General features: G+C 69.9%; 1 protein-coding gene across 2 annotated transcripts in view; it reads left to right on the forward strand.

The window, feature by feature from the left end:
• Positions 1–14,997, forward strand: part of ADAP1 (ArfGAP with dual PH domains 1) — a 34,374-nt gene extending 19,377 nt beyond the window's left edge. The window contains exons 5-12 of one of the 2 annotated variants that reach the window (XM_036432588.2): positions 3,364–3,476; positions 5,378–5,524; positions 10,694–10,777; positions 10,998–11,060; positions 11,705–11,776; positions 11,874–12,102; positions 13,339–13,377; positions 14,972–14,997. In XM_036432588.2, coding sequence (XP_036288481.1) covers positions 3,364–3,476; positions 5,378–5,524; positions 10,694–10,777; positions 10,998–11,060; positions 11,705–11,776; positions 11,874–12,102; positions 13,339–13,367 — 737 coding nt within the window. In that variant the 3' untranslated portion in view covers positions 13,368–13,377; positions 14,972–14,997. Of the gene's footprint in view, positions 1–3,363; positions 3,477–5,377; positions 5,525–10,693; positions 10,778–10,997; positions 11,061–11,704; positions 11,777–11,873; positions 12,103–13,338; positions 13,485–14,971 lie in introns of those variants that run through there. The other variant, XM_045579752.1, reaches the window with a different exon arrangement.
• Positions 14,998–15,123: the final 126 nt, after the last annotated feature.

The raw sequence follows: 15,123 nt of genomic DNA on the forward strand, positions 1-15,123 counted from the left end.
CCGGCCGGAGCGACGGGCTGTGGGGACCTCTGGCCGGTGTGGGCGCCGCGGGGCGAGCAGGTCCCGCAGGGACAGGTGGGCAGGGGGGCGCGGCGGTGCCACGGAGCCGGGGGCCGTGCGGGCCGTCCCCCGGGGTGCTGCCGGGGACAGGGGTAAGGAGGGTCCCTGCACTCCGGGGGCAGGGGCAGGGGCAGAGGGGGCCGTGCGGGCCGTCCCCCGGGGTGCTGCCGGGGACGGGGGTAAGGAGGGTCCCTGCACTCCGGGGGCAGGGGCAGGGGCGGCCGTGTGGGCCGTCCCCCGGGGTGCTGCCGGGGACGGACGGGGGTAAGGAGGGTCCCTGCACTCCGGGGGCAGGGGCAGGGGCGGCCGTGTGGGCCGTCCCCCGGGGTGCTGCCGGGGACGGACGGGGGTAAGGAGGGTCCCTGCACTCCGGGGCAGGGGCAGGGGCGGCCGTGTGGGCCGTCCCCCGGGGTGCTGCCGGGGACGGACGGGGGTAAGGAGGGTCCCGGGGCAGGGGCAGAGGGGGCCGGGCGGCCGTCCCCCGGGGTGCTGCCGGGGACGGTGTAAGGAGGGTCCCTGCACTCCGGGGGCAGGGGCAGGGGCAGAGGGGGCCGTGCGGCTGTCCCCCGGGGTGCTGCCGGGGACGGGTGGGACGGGGCGGGCAGGGGCCGGCAGCACTGCTGTCAGGGCGCCAGGCCAGGGGGTACAGGCTCCCGGGGGCCCCTTTGGGGTGTGCCAGCCTGGCCCTCCCCCCTCAGCCAGGGTCATGGGGGCGCCCGGCCAGGCCCCCCACGGCCCGCGGCCGGCTGACCCGGAGCAGCTGCTCTGCCCCTCCCGCCGCCTCTGCCGGAGCCTCAATGGCCGCCTTTCACCGCGGACAATGCCCCGGGCGCGGGCAGACACAGCTTCTCGCGAGGCTGCGCCCTCTCCCGGCCCCGCTCCCCGCCCCCGCCCCCCAGCAGGAGGCCCACCCGCCGCCCCACCTCTGCCCTGACTGTCACGGGGACCCGGGGGCATGGAGCCAGGGTCCTGCAGCGACAGAGCTGCCCGTGCCTCGGTTTCCCCGTCCGTGAGGGGGGCCTGGCGCCCAGGCTGGGTTGTTGGAGGCCTTACGGACGGCAGTATGGCACAGAGAGGGCCCATGGTATCCCCCTGGCGGCTGGCAGGGGGTCGAGTCGTTTGTGAGGTTCAGCTGGGAGACAGGCGCACTAACTGCCCCCCGAGATCCGGGCATCTCCCCGAGATCCGGGCATCTCCCCCCGAGATCTGGGCATGTCCCCCCGAGATCCGGGCATGTCCCCCCGAGATCCGGGCGTCTCCCCCCTGAGATCCGGGCATGTCCCCCCGAGATCCGGGCATCCCCCCGAGATCCGGGCATCTCCCCCCGAGATCCGGGCGTCTCCCCGAGATCCGGGCATCTCTCCCCGAGATCCGGGCGTCTCCCCCCGAGATCCGGGCGTCTCCCCCCGAGATCCGGGCGTCTGCCCCTGAGATCCGGGCGTCTCCCCCCGAGATCCGGGCATCTGCCCCCCGAGATCCGGGCGTCTCCCCCCAAGATCCAGGCGTCTCCCCCTGAGATCAGGGGATCTGCCCCCCGATATCTGGGCGTCTCCCCCCGAGATCCGGGCGTCTCCCCCCGAGATCCGGGCGTCTCTCCCCGAGATCCGGGCATCTCCCCCCGAGATCCGGGCATCTCTCCCCGAGATCCGGGCATCTCCCCCCGAGATCCGGGCGTCTCCCCGAGATCCGGGCATCTCTCCCCGAGATCCGGGCATCTCTCCCCGAGATCCGGGCGTCTCCCCCCGAGATCCGGGCGTCTCCCCGAGATCCGGGCGTCTCTCCGAGATCCGGGCGTCTCTCCCCGAGATCCGGGCATCTCTCCCCGAGATCCGGGCGTCTCCCCCCGAGATCCGGGCGTCTCCCCCCGAGATCCGGGCATCTGCCCCTGAGATCGGGCGTCTCCCCCTGAGATCCGGGCATCTCCCCGAGATCCGGGCATGTCCCCCGAGATCCGGGCATCTGCCCCTGAGATCCGGGCGTCTCCCCCGAGATCCGGGCATCTGCCCCCCGAGATCCGGGCGTCTCCCCCCGAGATCCAGGCGTCTCCCCCTGAGATCAGGGCATCTGCCCCCCGATATCTGGGCGTCTCCCCCCGAGATCCGGGCGTCTCCCCCCGAGGCCCGGGCATCTCCCCTCTGGACTCAGCGCTGAGCCCCATGTCCGGCAGCATGTTCCAGGTGGGGCTCGGGTTTGGGGCGTGTGGGTGGGAGGGGGCCCCCACCCCAGCTCTGCAGGTGCCGGACCCCTGGGGGCTCAGCTCGGTCCAGGGCCTCCTGACCAGGTGCTGCTGGATGAGTGAGGGCACGGGCCCGGCCACCAGGGGGCGGGTCCCTCTTGGGGGTGTCCTTCGGGGGGCGGGTCTCGGGGGGCATGGCCACACTGTGGGGCCGAGCCCCGGGCCCCTTGGGCTGGGCTGTGTCTGGGCACTGAGCCCACAGGGAGATGCCGCGCCCCGCGCCCCGCGCCCGCGCCCCACGATGGGCCGAGAGAGGCTGACTTCAGGCTGAGGGCCGGGCTGTGGGGCTGAGCCAGCGCCCAGGCCGGCGCCCGTGGCAAACGCTGCTGTTGCCGTGGCACCTGAGTGAGGCGTCTGCGGCTCAGGCTCAGGGCGGGAAGGGCTGGCGAGCCCAGCTGTTTGTCTCCGGATTGGGCCTCCCCTGCCACCCGCTGTCCTGGGCTCTGCTGCCACCTGCTGGGCCTGGCGGGCAGGACAGGCGCGGGCTCCAGGCCTGTGGCCGGTTCCCCTCCCACTGGGGCTCCGGCTGCTGAGGCGGCCTCGGCCCAGCCTCAGTTTCCCCTTCTGTGCGATGGGGTGAGAACAGGAAGTGCTTCCTCGGGGATGAGGAGATGGGGTGTCAGGCGCGGGATGGGCCTTGTCCCAGGGGGTGCTGGGGTGAGGGCACCGTGTGCCTGGGTCCTGCCCGGCCGGGGGAGGAGGCTGCGCCCAAGCACCTGCCCTGAAGGCTGGGGGCTGCCCCCGGGCCGAGTGCCCCTGGTCAGCCAGCAGCACCCGGGCCTCGGGGCTGGGTTCGTGGTGGCCGCTCCGTCCCCGTGGCTCCGTCCGCCGTGGCTCCGTCCGCTGTGGCTCCATCCCCGTGGCTCCATTCCCATGGCTCCATCCCCATGGCTCCGTCACCGTGGCTCCGTCCGCTGTGGCTCCGTCCCCGTGGCTCTCTACCCGTGGCTCAATCCATGTGGCTCCATCCCCATGTCTCCGTCCCCGTGGCTCTCTACCTGTGGCTCCGTCCCCGTGGCACCCCCGTGGCTCTGACCGTGTCCACCCCCTCCGCCCCCCTCCCGCAGGCTACCGCGAGGGCTTTCTCTGGAAGCGCGGCCGCGACAACGGACAGTTCCTCAGCCGGAAGTTCGTGCTGACGGAGCGTGAGGGCGCCCTCAAGTACTTCAACAGGAACGATGTGAGCAGTGGGGCGGGTGGAGGGGGGGTGATGTGAGCGGTGGGGGGCGGGCGGACGGGGGGTGATGTGAGCGGTGGGGGGCGGAGGGGGGGTGATGTGAGCGGTGGGGGTGTGGAGATGGGGGTGATGTGAGCGGGTGGGGGGTGGGGAGATGGGTGTGAATGTGAAGCGGTGGGGGCGGAGAGGGGGGGTGATGTGAGCGGTGGGGGGCGGAGGGGGGGTGATGTGAGCGGTGGGCGGGATGGAGGGGGGGTGATGTGAGCGGTGGGGGGTGGGAGGGGGGGGTGATGTGAGCGGTGGGGGGCGCGGAGGGGGGGTGATGTGAGCGTGGAGGGGGGGGGGGGTGATGTGAGCGTTGGGGGGGGCGGGGTGGGGGGGTGATGTGGCGTGGTGGGGGGTGATGTGAGCGGTGGGGGGTGTGGAGATTGGGGGTGATGTGAAGCGGTGGGGGGCGGCAGGGGGGGGAGTGATGGTGGGCGGTGGTGGTGCGGTGGGGTGTGGATGGGGGGGTGATGTGAGCGGTGGGGGGCGGAGGGGGGGTGATGTGAGCGGTGGGGGGCGGAGGGGGGGTGATGTGAGCGGTGGGGGGGCGGAGTGGGTGGTGATGTGAGCGGTGGGGGGCGGAGGGGGGGGTGATGTGAGGGGTGGGGGGGGCGGGTGGGGGGGGGGGGTGATGTGAGCGGTGGGGGGGTGAGTGGTGAGCGTGGGGGGTGGGGGGTGAATGTGAGCGGTGGGTGAGCGGGTGGGGGGGTGATGTGAGCGGTGGGGGGGGCGGGTGGGGGGGGTGATGTGAGCGGTGGGGGGCGGGAGGGGGGGGTGATGTGAGCGGGTGGGGGGGGGTGGGGTAGGGGGGTGATGTGAGCGGGGGGGCGGAGTGTGATGGAGGGTGTGAGGTGGGGGGTGGGGGGGGTGTGTGAGGTGTGGGGGCGGGTGGTGGGGGGTGGGGGGGTGTTGTTGGAGCGGTGGGGGGGGTGGAGATGGGGGTGATGTGAGCGGTGGGGGGCGGAGGGGGGGTGATGTGAGCGGTGGGGGGGGGGGGGGGGGGGGTGATGTGAGCGGTGGGGGGGGGGGGCGGGGGGGGGTGATGTGAGCGGGTGGGGGGGGGCGGGGGGAGGGGGGGTGATGTGAGGGGGTGGGGGGGGTGGAGGGGGGGTGATGTGAGCGGTGGGGGGTGCGGGGGAGGTGGGGGGATGTGAGCGGGGGGGGGGGGCGGAGGGGGGGTGATTGAGCGGTGGGGGGCGGGTGGTGGGGGTGATGTGAGGGGTGGGGGGGGCGGAGGGGGGGTGATGTGAGCGGTGGTGGGCGGCGGAGGGGGGTGTGAGATGTGAGCGGGGTGGGGGCGGAGGGGGGGTGGGGGATTTGAAGCGGTGGGGGGTGTGGGAGATGGGGGGGTGATGGTGAGCGGTGGGGGGCGGAGGGGGGTGATGTGAGCGGTGGGGGGGTGTGGAATGGGGGGTGATTGATGGGGTGAGCGGTGGGGAGGGGTGGGGGGTGGGTGGGTGTGGGGGGTGATGTGAGCGGTTGGTGGGGGGGGCGGGTGGGGGGGTGATGTGAGGCAGTGGGGGGAGGCCCCCGGGCCAGCAGGGCCGTGCCCGGCCTGGGGTGCTGGGATCCGGGAGCCCCCGGGCCTCCGAGGGACAGGACCACACGGGGCTGACCTGGGTCCCCCAGGCAATGTGGGGGTGCGAGGCTCCCCCTGCCCGCAGCTGGCAGACCCCCGTGGACGGGCCCCGGCCGGAACATCCCGAGAGGCAGATGGGGGGCCGCCGGCTGGCAGGTCAGCGGCCCACCCACCTGTGGGCGCCCGCGTCCACCCTATGGGGCGCCATCCCTGTGGCTCCAGGCCCGGAGCCCCCGAGCGTGCAGCCCCCGCCCGCCGCCCTGAGCCCGCCCGCTTCCAGGCCAAGGAGCCCAAGGCCGTCATGAAGATCGAGCACCTCAACGCCACCTTCCAGCCGGCCAAGATCGGACACCCGCACGGCCTGCAGGTCACCTACCTGAAGGACAACAGCACCCGCAACCTCTTCGTCTACCACGAGGACGGCAAGGTGGGCCTTCATGCTGTGTGAGTGGGTGTGTGCATTCATGCGTGCGAGAATGTGAGTGTGTGAGAGTGTGTGTGAGTGTGTGTGAGTGTGTGCACGAGTGTGTGTGTGCGCATGCGTGTGTGTATATGTGTGTGTGAGTGTGAATGAGTGTGTGTATGTGTGTGTCTCTGTGTGTGAGTGTGTGTGTGTGTGTGTCTGTGTGTGTCTCTGTGTGTGTGTGTGTGTGAATGAGTGCGTATGAGTGTGTGTTGAATGAGTGTGAGTGTGTGTATATGTATGTGTGAGTGTGAATGAGTGTGTGTCTGTGTGTGTCTGTGGGCTCTGGTGTGTCTCTAGAGGTGTGTGATGAAATGAGTGTGTATGTGAGTGAGGCTCTATGTGTGAGTCTAAGTGTTGAGTGGGTGACTCTGTGTGTGTGTGTATGAATGAGTGTGTGTGAGTGTGAATGAGTGTGTATGTGTGTGTGTGTCTCTGTGTGTGAGTGTGTGTATATGTGTGTGTGAGTGTGAGTGTGTCTCTGTGTGTGTGTGTCTCTGTGTGTGAGTGTGTGTGTGTGTGAATGAGTGTGTGTGTGTGTGTCTCTGTGTGTGTGTGTGTGTGAGTGTGAATGAGTGTGTGTCTGTGTGTGTGTGTGTGTCTGTGTGTGTCTCTGTGTGTGAGTGCGTGAGTGTGTGAGTGTGAATGAGTGTGTGTGTGTGTGTGTCTCTGTGTGTGTGTGTGTGTGTGTGTGTGAATGAGTGTGTGTCTGTGTGTGTGTGTGTGATCTCTGGGTGTGGAGTGGCGATGAGTGTGGTGAGTTGAATGAGTGTGTGTGTGTTCTCTGGTGTTGGTGTGTGTAGTGTGAATGAGTGTGTGTCTGTGTGGTGTGTGGTGGGTGTCTCTGTGTCTGTTGTGTGGTGGTCTGTGTGGGTGTGTGTGGGTTGCCTCTGTTGTGGGAGTGTTTGGTTGTGTGTGTGTGTGTGAGAGAGGGAGAGTACTGGGCCTGCTCTGTGTGGAGACACCTGAGTGGACACAACTCCTCTCAGGCCTGTTCTGGTCACTTTCTAATCCCCGAACACTCAGCCCCGCGGAGCGGCCTGGTCTGTAACGCCTGCTCCCCAGGGCAGAAGCGAAGACAGACGGGCGCCCAGTGGGCGGGGCTCCGTGATTGAGCCTCGGCCTAAACCAGGAGGCCAGGGTTCGACTCCCGGTCGGGGCACCGGCCCCGGTTGTGGGCTCCATCCCCAGTGGGGGACGTGGGGGAGGCAGGAGGCAGCCGCGGCAAGAGGCGCAGCACGAGGGGGCGCCGCGCGCCGGCCGGCCGCGCGGACAGCAAAGCACACGGCACAGGCCCATCCAACTCACCACACACCCCCACGTCAACACGAACCCCCCACTCACACCACAACCACACGCACACACTCCCCCCACTCACACTCACACACACACTCACACACTCACATACCCCCCCACTCACACACACACCCACAACCAAACTCACACACTCACACACACTCACATACCCCCCCCCCCAAAAAAACTTCACACTCACACACACACTCACACACACTCACATACCCCCCCCACTCACACTCACACACACACACTCACAGACCCCCCCACTCACACACACACTCACACACTCACACACACACACCACAACACTCAAAAACAACACACACACACCACAAAACCCGAACCCCCCACTCACACAACACACAACCTCACATCCCCCCAACACACACACACACACTCACAACACCACATACCCCCCACTCACCACACACACACACATCACAACCCCCCACACGCACACACACTCACACACACACCCACACACACTCACATAACACCACACACTCACACACACACACACACACTCACAACACACACCCACTCACTCACACACACACACACACACACACATACCCCCCCCACCCCCACACACGCACACACACACTCACACCCCCCCCCCCACACCACACACACACACTCACACACACTCACACACCACTCACAACACCCCCGCCCACAAACACACCACACCCCAAAACCAAACACACACACACACACCCCCCACTCACACACACACACACACACACACACGCACACTCACATACCCACTCACACACACACTCACATACCCCCCCCACTCACACACACCACACACACACTCACACCCCCCCACTCACACTCACACTCACACACACACACTCACATACCCCCCCCACTCACACACACACACACTCACATACCCCCCACACACACTCACATACCCCCCCACTCACACACACACACTCACACACTCACATACCCCCCCCCCACTCCACACACACACAAACACGCCAAACACCACAACCACACCACCACACACACACACTCACATACCCCCCCACTCACACTCACACACACACACTCACATACCCCCCCACTCACACACACACACACACACACACACACACTCACATACCCCCCCACTCACACACACACACACACACACTCACATACCCCCACACACACACTCACACACACACAACAACACAACACTCACATACCCACACCCCACCACTCACACACACACACCACAAACCACATACCCCCCCACAACCACACACACACACACACACACCACACACAACGCACAAACCACACACACACACGCAAACACACACAACACTCACACACACCACAACACTCAAAAACAACAACCCACACAACTCACACACACACACATACACACCCACATCCACACCCACACAACACACAAACACTCACACACACACCCTAGCCACACACACCCCCCCCCACACACCACATACCCACACAACACACTCACACACACACTCACACACACACACACAACACGCACATACCCCCACAACACTCACACACACACCTCAAACACACCCACACACACACCTACATAACCCCACCACACACACACAACACACACACCACACACCAACGCACACACACACCCACCCAACACACACACAAGCACACTCACAAACACACACACCACCACACACACACACTCCATACCCCCACACACAACCTCACGACAACACACTCACACACACAACACAACGCACACTCCACACCCACTCACACAAAACCACAACAACACACGCACAGCACACCCACACACACGCACAACACACACCACTCACACACCACACACACACTCACCAGGCGAGCCCACCGGCACAGGACCCGGGCCGGGCCCACGAGGCAAGCAACCGGACCCCAGACCCGGAGGGACAAACCAACCCGGGACCCCGGGCCGGACCCCGGAGCCGACCCCCTGACCCAAACCCCCCGACCTGGGGAACCCCCGGAGCCAGTGACCCCGGGAGCCGGGACACCCCCCGGAGCCCAGATCCGGGAGCCGGGACCCCGAGCCAGATCCGGGAGCCGGGCCCGGAGCCAGGACCCGGAGCCGGGACCCGGAAGCCAGGACCGAAGCAGGACCCGGGAACCCCGGAGCCAGGACCCGGGAGCCGGGACCCCGGAGCCGGGACCCTGAGCCGGGAGCCGGGAGCCGGGAGCCGGGAGCCGGGACCCCGGAGCCAGGACCCTGACCCGGGACCCGGGAGCCGGGAGCCGGGAGCCGGGACCTGGGAGCCGGGACCCGGGAGCCGGGACCCCGGAGCCAGGACCCTGACCCGGGAGCCGGGAGCCGGGAGCCAGGAGCCGGGACCCCGGAGCCGGGACCCCGACCCGGACCCGGACCCGGGACCCAGGCATCCTCTCCACCTGTCTGTGCGGCAGGTTCCTCTCCCGGCTCAGTTCTCGTTCTTCCCGAACGAACTTCCTGCGGCTCAGGAGCCCCCCACGCCCACTTCCCCTTCCCTCTGCTTTCTGGGAAATTCCTTCAAGCTCATCTCCAGGTCTGTTTCTGTTCCTGTTCTGGTCGGTGACCTTGTCAAAGGCACAGGGTCCTCCAGGGCGGTCCCTGCTGCCTGTGCTTCCTTGTCCTCCGCGGGAGGGAGGTTTCCAGAAACCGGCTGGTCAGACCCCCCTCGGGGGACGCCTCCTGCCCTGCCCGGACCCAGCACAGGCGGCAGCGGGCGGAGCTCTGGGCCGGGTGTGTCCCCACACGCACACCCCCCCCCCACCCTCTCCCCCCTCTGCAGTCGGCTCCATCGCCGTGGGGGAGGGGGAGGGGGCAGTCAGCCAGCAGGCCTTCTGCTCAGATCCCCTCCCGCACCCCAGACCCCCTCCCCCTTCCCAGCGCCTGGGGCTGTGCACAGGCCGGCTGCCTCTCGGTTCTCTCCCCCTCCCCCTCCTGAATCTCCTCCCCCTTCCCCTCCCCCCTCCATCCTCCCCCTCCTGCATCTCCTCTCCTCCCCCCTCCATCTCCTCCCCCTCCCCCTCCCCCCCTTCATCTCCTCCCCCTCTTCCCCTCCCCCTCTATCTCCTCCCCTCCCCCCTCCACCCCTCCCTCCCCTCCCCCCTCCACCCTCCCTCTCCTCCCCCCTCCTCCCCTCCCTCTCCTCCCCCTCCTCCCCTCCCCCTCCTCCCCCTCCTTCCCTCCCTCTCCCCCTCCCCTCCCCCCCTCCCCCCCTCCTCCATCTCTTCTCCCTCCATCCCTCCCCCCTCCCCCTGTGGTCGGTCCAGGCTCCTCCTCCCGTGGCCCTGGCCGGGCTGTCCCAGTCTGGCTGTCCTCTGGGGCCCTGACATCTTGGAGCCTCACGTGGCCTCCCGGCTGCTCTCCCCCGGCTCCTGGGTTCAGGCCTCTAGAGGGCGCCCCTCACGGTGAACGGGTTTGTCCCCAGGAGCCTGGCCCAGGCCCGTGAGCCAGGCCTCATGGAGGTGCACTGGGCAGGTGGGGGGTCATGGCCCCATGTGAACTTTCAGGGATCCCTCCAGCACCCCAATCTCAGTGAGTCCAGAAGGGCCTGCTGGAGGCGGGCTTTTTTTACATTTAAAAATAAGGTTTTGTTGATGTCAGAGAGGAAGGGAGAGAGAAACGTCAGTGATGAGAATCCCGGGCCGGCTGCCTCCTACAATACATGCCCCACATTGGGGGTCAAACTGACACCCCGGGCAGGCGCCCTGACCGGCATCGAACCCTGACCCCTGCCCGGTTCCTGGGTGGATGCCCAGCCCCTGGGCCGGGCCGCGGGGAGGGCGGCTCTGGGGGGCCGTGGGGCCTCAGAGGCTGCAGCCGCCCTGCTCCGCCCCCAGGAGATGGCCGACTGGTTCAACGCGCTGCGGGCCGCCCGCTTCCACTACCTGCAGGTGGCCTTCCCGGGCGCCAGCGACGCCGACGTGAGTGGCGGCTGCCGAGGCCCTGGGCGGGGGGCGGGGCTGGCCAAGGCCCACGGGACCCAGAGGCCCACCCGGACCTGTGACCCCCCCACCGGTGCCCTGACCTCTGTGGCCCCCGAAGTGGCCTCAGCCGCCCTCCTTTATCCCGAGGCTCTGCCCCAGGCCGCGGGGGGAGGGGGCTGGGAGGGGGGACAGCCGGACAGCAGGACCTTCCCCCCAGCTGGTGCCGAAGCTGACGAGGAACTACCTGAAGGAGGGCTACATGGAGAAGACGGGGCCCAAGGTGCGTCCTGGGCCTGGCCGCGCCCGAGCGGCCTCAGTCCTGGGGGGATGTCGGGGCGGCGGCGGGGGGGCGGGTGTGTGTGTGTGTGTGTGTCATGGACGGGGCAAAGCGGCAGTTGTGGGGGAGCGGGTGTGGGGTTGGGGTGGAGGTGGAGGCCGAGGCCTCAGTCTCGGTGGGGGGGGGGGGGGGGGGGGGGGGGGGGAGCGGGGGTGGGGTTGGGGTGGAGGTGGAGGCCTCAGTCGGGGGGGCGGGCTGGCGTTTGAGGTAGAGGTGGAGGCAGCCACGCTCCGGAGGCTTCAGCTGCCTGTGCATTTCTAGGGGGTGGTAGGGTGTGGATGGCCCGGGGCCCCCAAATGTTTTGTAAGACAGGGGCGCCCTGACCCACGACCGGGGGCGGGGACCTCAGGTCAGGCCCCGCCCAGGCCCCAGTGGCTCCCAGCCCAGACCCGCCTGGGCCACCGGGAGGGCGTGGCAGGGCGGGCGGGAGGCCAGCCGGGCGTGGGGGGAGGGACGCGGCGCGTGCCAGGCCTGGCAGTGCCCACGGGAGCAGGAGGAGCCCCACGCCCGGTGTGGACTGTGGTCGGCGGGGGACGGGGGCCGGGGCGAGGTGAGGGCCACGTCAGGACCCGCCGCTCGGCCCGCAGCAGACGGAGGGCTTCCGCCGGCGCTGGTTCACCATGGACGACCGGAGGCTCATGTACTTCAAGGACCCGCTGGTAGGCCGGGCCCCGGGCGGGGCGCCTCCCGCTCCCGGGGCGGCGCGGGGCGGGGAGGGAAGGCTCGGTCCGGCCGGTCAGCCTGTGCCCCCCGCAGGACGCCTTCGCCCGGGGGGAGGTCTTCATCGGCAGCAGCGAGTGCGGCTACACGGTGCTGGACGGGCTCCCGCCGTCCACCCAGGGCCACCACTGGCCCCACGGCATCACCATCGTCACGCCCGAGCGCCGGTTCCTGCTGGCCTGCGAGACGGAGCCGGAGCAGCGGGCGTGGGTGGAGGCCTTCCGGAAGGTGGTGGACCGGCCCATGCTGCCGCAGGAGTACGCCGGTGAGGGCGGGGCCGGTGAGGGCGGAGCCGGTGAGGGCGGGGCCGGTGAGGGCCGGTGAGGGCGGGGCCGGTGAGGGCGGGGCCGGTGAGGGGGGCGGGGCCGGTGAGGGCGGGCCGGTGAGGGCGGGGCCGGTGAGGGCGGGCCGGTGAGGGCGGGGCCGGTGAGGCGGGCCGGTGAGGGCGGGTGGGTGAGGCGGGGCCGGTGAGGGCAGCCGGTGAGGGCGGGCCGGTGAGGGCGGGGCCGGTGAGGGCAGCCGGTGAGGGCGGGCCGGTGAGGGCGGGGCCGGTGAGGGGCCGGTGAGGGCGGGCCGGTGAGGGCGGGCGGTGAGGGCGGGCCGGGGAGGGCGGGGCCGGTGAGGGGCCGGTGAGGGCGGGCCGGTGAGGGCGGGGCCGGTGAGGGGCCGGTGAGGGCGGGGCCGGTGAGGCGGGGCCGGTGAGGGGCCGGTGAGGGCGGGGCCGGTGAGGGCGGGCCGGTGAGGGCGGGCCGTGAGGGGGGCGGTGAGGGCGGGGCCGGTGAGGGCGGGGCCGGTGAGGGCGGGCCGGTGAGGGCGGGGCCGGTGAGGGCGGGGCCGATGAGGGGGGCGGTGAGGGGGGCGGGGCCGGGCAGGGCAGGGCCGGTGATGGCGGGCCGATGAGGGGGGCGGGCCGGTGAGGGCGGGGCTGGTGAGGGCGGGGCCGGTGAGGGCGGGCCGGTGAGGGCGGGGCCGGTGAGGGGCCGGTGAGGGCGGGCCGGTGAGGGGCCGGTGAGGGCGGGCCGGTGAGGGCGGGCCGGTGAGGGCGGGCCGGTGAGGGCGGGCTGGTGAGGGGCCGGTGAGGGCGGGCCGGTGAGGGGCCGGTGAGGGCGGGCCGGTGAGGGCGGGGCCGGTGAGGGCGGGGCCGGTGAGGGCGGGCCGGTGAGGGCGGGGGCGGGGCCGGTGAGGGCGGGGGCGGGGCCGGTGAGGGCGGGGGCGGGGCCGGTGAGGGCGGGGCCCGTGAGGGTCCGGTGAGGGCGGGCCGGTGAGGGGGGCGGGCCGGGGGCGGGGCCGGTGAGGGGGCGGGGCCGGTGGGGGCGGGGCCGGTGAGGGCGGGGCGGGGCCGGTGAGGGCGGGGCGGGGCCGGTGAGGGCGGGTTCGGGGCCGGTGAGGGGGGCGGGGCCGGGCTGGGCAGGGCCGGGCAGGGCACGGGGCCGGGCTGGCGCGGGCAGGGGGCATTGACAGCCTGCACGGCTGTGACCAAGCCCCGCGCCTTCCCTTCCAGTGGAAGCTCACTTCAAACACAAGCCCTAGAGCGCTGGCCTCGACTCGCCGGGCAGGCCGCGGGGCTGCGGACCGCGGGGCTGCGGACCGGGGGCTGCGGACCCAGGAAGCGGCCTCCAGCCGAGGACGGCCCGGGCTCAGGCCCAGGCTCAGGCCCGGGGCTGTCTGGGCTCCGCGGGGCCCTGAGCCCTCACCACCAGGACCTGTTTCTCAAAACCTCATCGTGGGCCAACCTGTATGACCTCTGACCCCATCATGCTGCTGTCCCCTCCCTGCCCGCCCCGGCCCACTGACCACCCGTCCTCCCCTGCCTCCCCCCTCCCCCCCAGCAGGACCCACCGACCAGGAGGCTGGGCTGGGCTGTGGGGCAGCGGGTGGCCTGCAGGCCCCTGTGCAGCCACTCCCCCGCCCCTCCCCACTCCCCTCCCCTCTCCACCATCTCCCCCCCCAACAAGTATTTATTGAGCCTCTGCTGTGCGAGTCATTGGGTCTGGGGGCTGGAGGGGGGGGACACAGACCTGGCCCTCAAGCCATGGGTCCTGGGGTCAGAGGCCCCACAGAGCGCCCAGCCCCCGGGGCACCTCAGAGGCTCAGTTCAGGGCTCAGCGCTGCCCAGGGACCCCCACTCCCAGGCCTGACCTTGCTCTGACCCCTTGGAGGCAGGCCTGAGCTCAGCTCCCCGGGCCCCAGGGAGCTGCTGTGGAGCAGTCACAGCCTCAGACGTCCCAGGTGCCCTGGTTCCCCACCGTGGAGGGTGTCTGTGAGGACAAGTGTGGGAGGAGGGCGTGGCATGGGGGTGTCTGCTCCCCTCCAGCCCGTCAGCCTGGAATAAAGTGGGCCGTGTTGTGGCTTGATCGCGTGTGGGCCGAGCCCAGGACCTGCCCACAGCAGGAAGGGGGCGTGCCCAGGACCTGGAGTCACCCAGGTGCAGGTGGGGCTCCAGGGCTGCCCTCCCCCGTCTCTGAGCCCACTCCTGCTGGCCAGCTCGGACCAGCTCGAGCCCAGACGGGGTGCTGCAGAGGGGCCGTCGTCGGCCTGTCGCCGTTCAGCTCGGCCGGGGCAGGTCCTCAGGATGGCCGGTGGGGAGCGAACACTTCCTGCCTGAGGTGCCCCACCCAGAGGGGCAGTCGTGGGTCCTTCCTTAGAACCGGCCGCGGCTCCGCCCACTCCCCCCTCCCGCAGCCCTGCCAGCCACCTCACTCACTGGGTCCGGACTGCAGCCAGCGGCAAGTCACCCGTCTGGTTTGAGGGAGACCCTGAGGCCCCACCAGGCAGGGCCAGCTGCAACCGCCCCCTCCAACCAACCCAGACCCGCCCTGAAGCCAGAGGCACAAGTGTCTGTGAGCGTGTGTGCGCCCCAGGAGACCAACAACCTGACGAGGAGTCTGGGGGAGGGCGGAGACCTGCCCACAGGGCTGGTGGGCGGGGCCATCCCAGTGGTGGGCGGAGTGGTCAAATGCAGGCCCCGTGCAAACAGCCGGCCTGGCCTCAGCCCCGTGCTGACGGAGCCGCCGGCTGGGCCTCTGGTGGACACGAGCACACCTGTGCTCCCCGGTGACGGCACCGTCCCAGCCCCCTTCCCTGCCGGCCCAGGCCACGTGGTCAGGACAGACAGCTGTGAGCCTGGGACTCGGGGCCCTGGGGCCGAGGAGGGAGAGGCGAGCAGAACCCAAGGGGTGTGTGGCCTGTTGTGCACAGCTGCCCAGCGCACTGTGGGTCCAGCATCAGCCCTGAGCAGTCGCAGACTTGCATTCTGCTCTGCCCAAACCTACCCCATTGGGTGCAG

Source organism: Pipistrellus kuhlii, unplaced genomic scaffold, assembly GCF_014108245.1.
Source record: "Pipistrellus kuhlii isolate mPipKuh1 unplaced genomic scaffold, mPipKuh1.p scaffold_m20_p_113, whole genome shotgun sequence".
In the NCBI taxonomy this organism is placed as follows: domain Eukaryota; kingdom Metazoa; phylum Chordata; class Mammalia; order Chiroptera; family Vespertilionidae; genus Pipistrellus; species Pipistrellus kuhlii.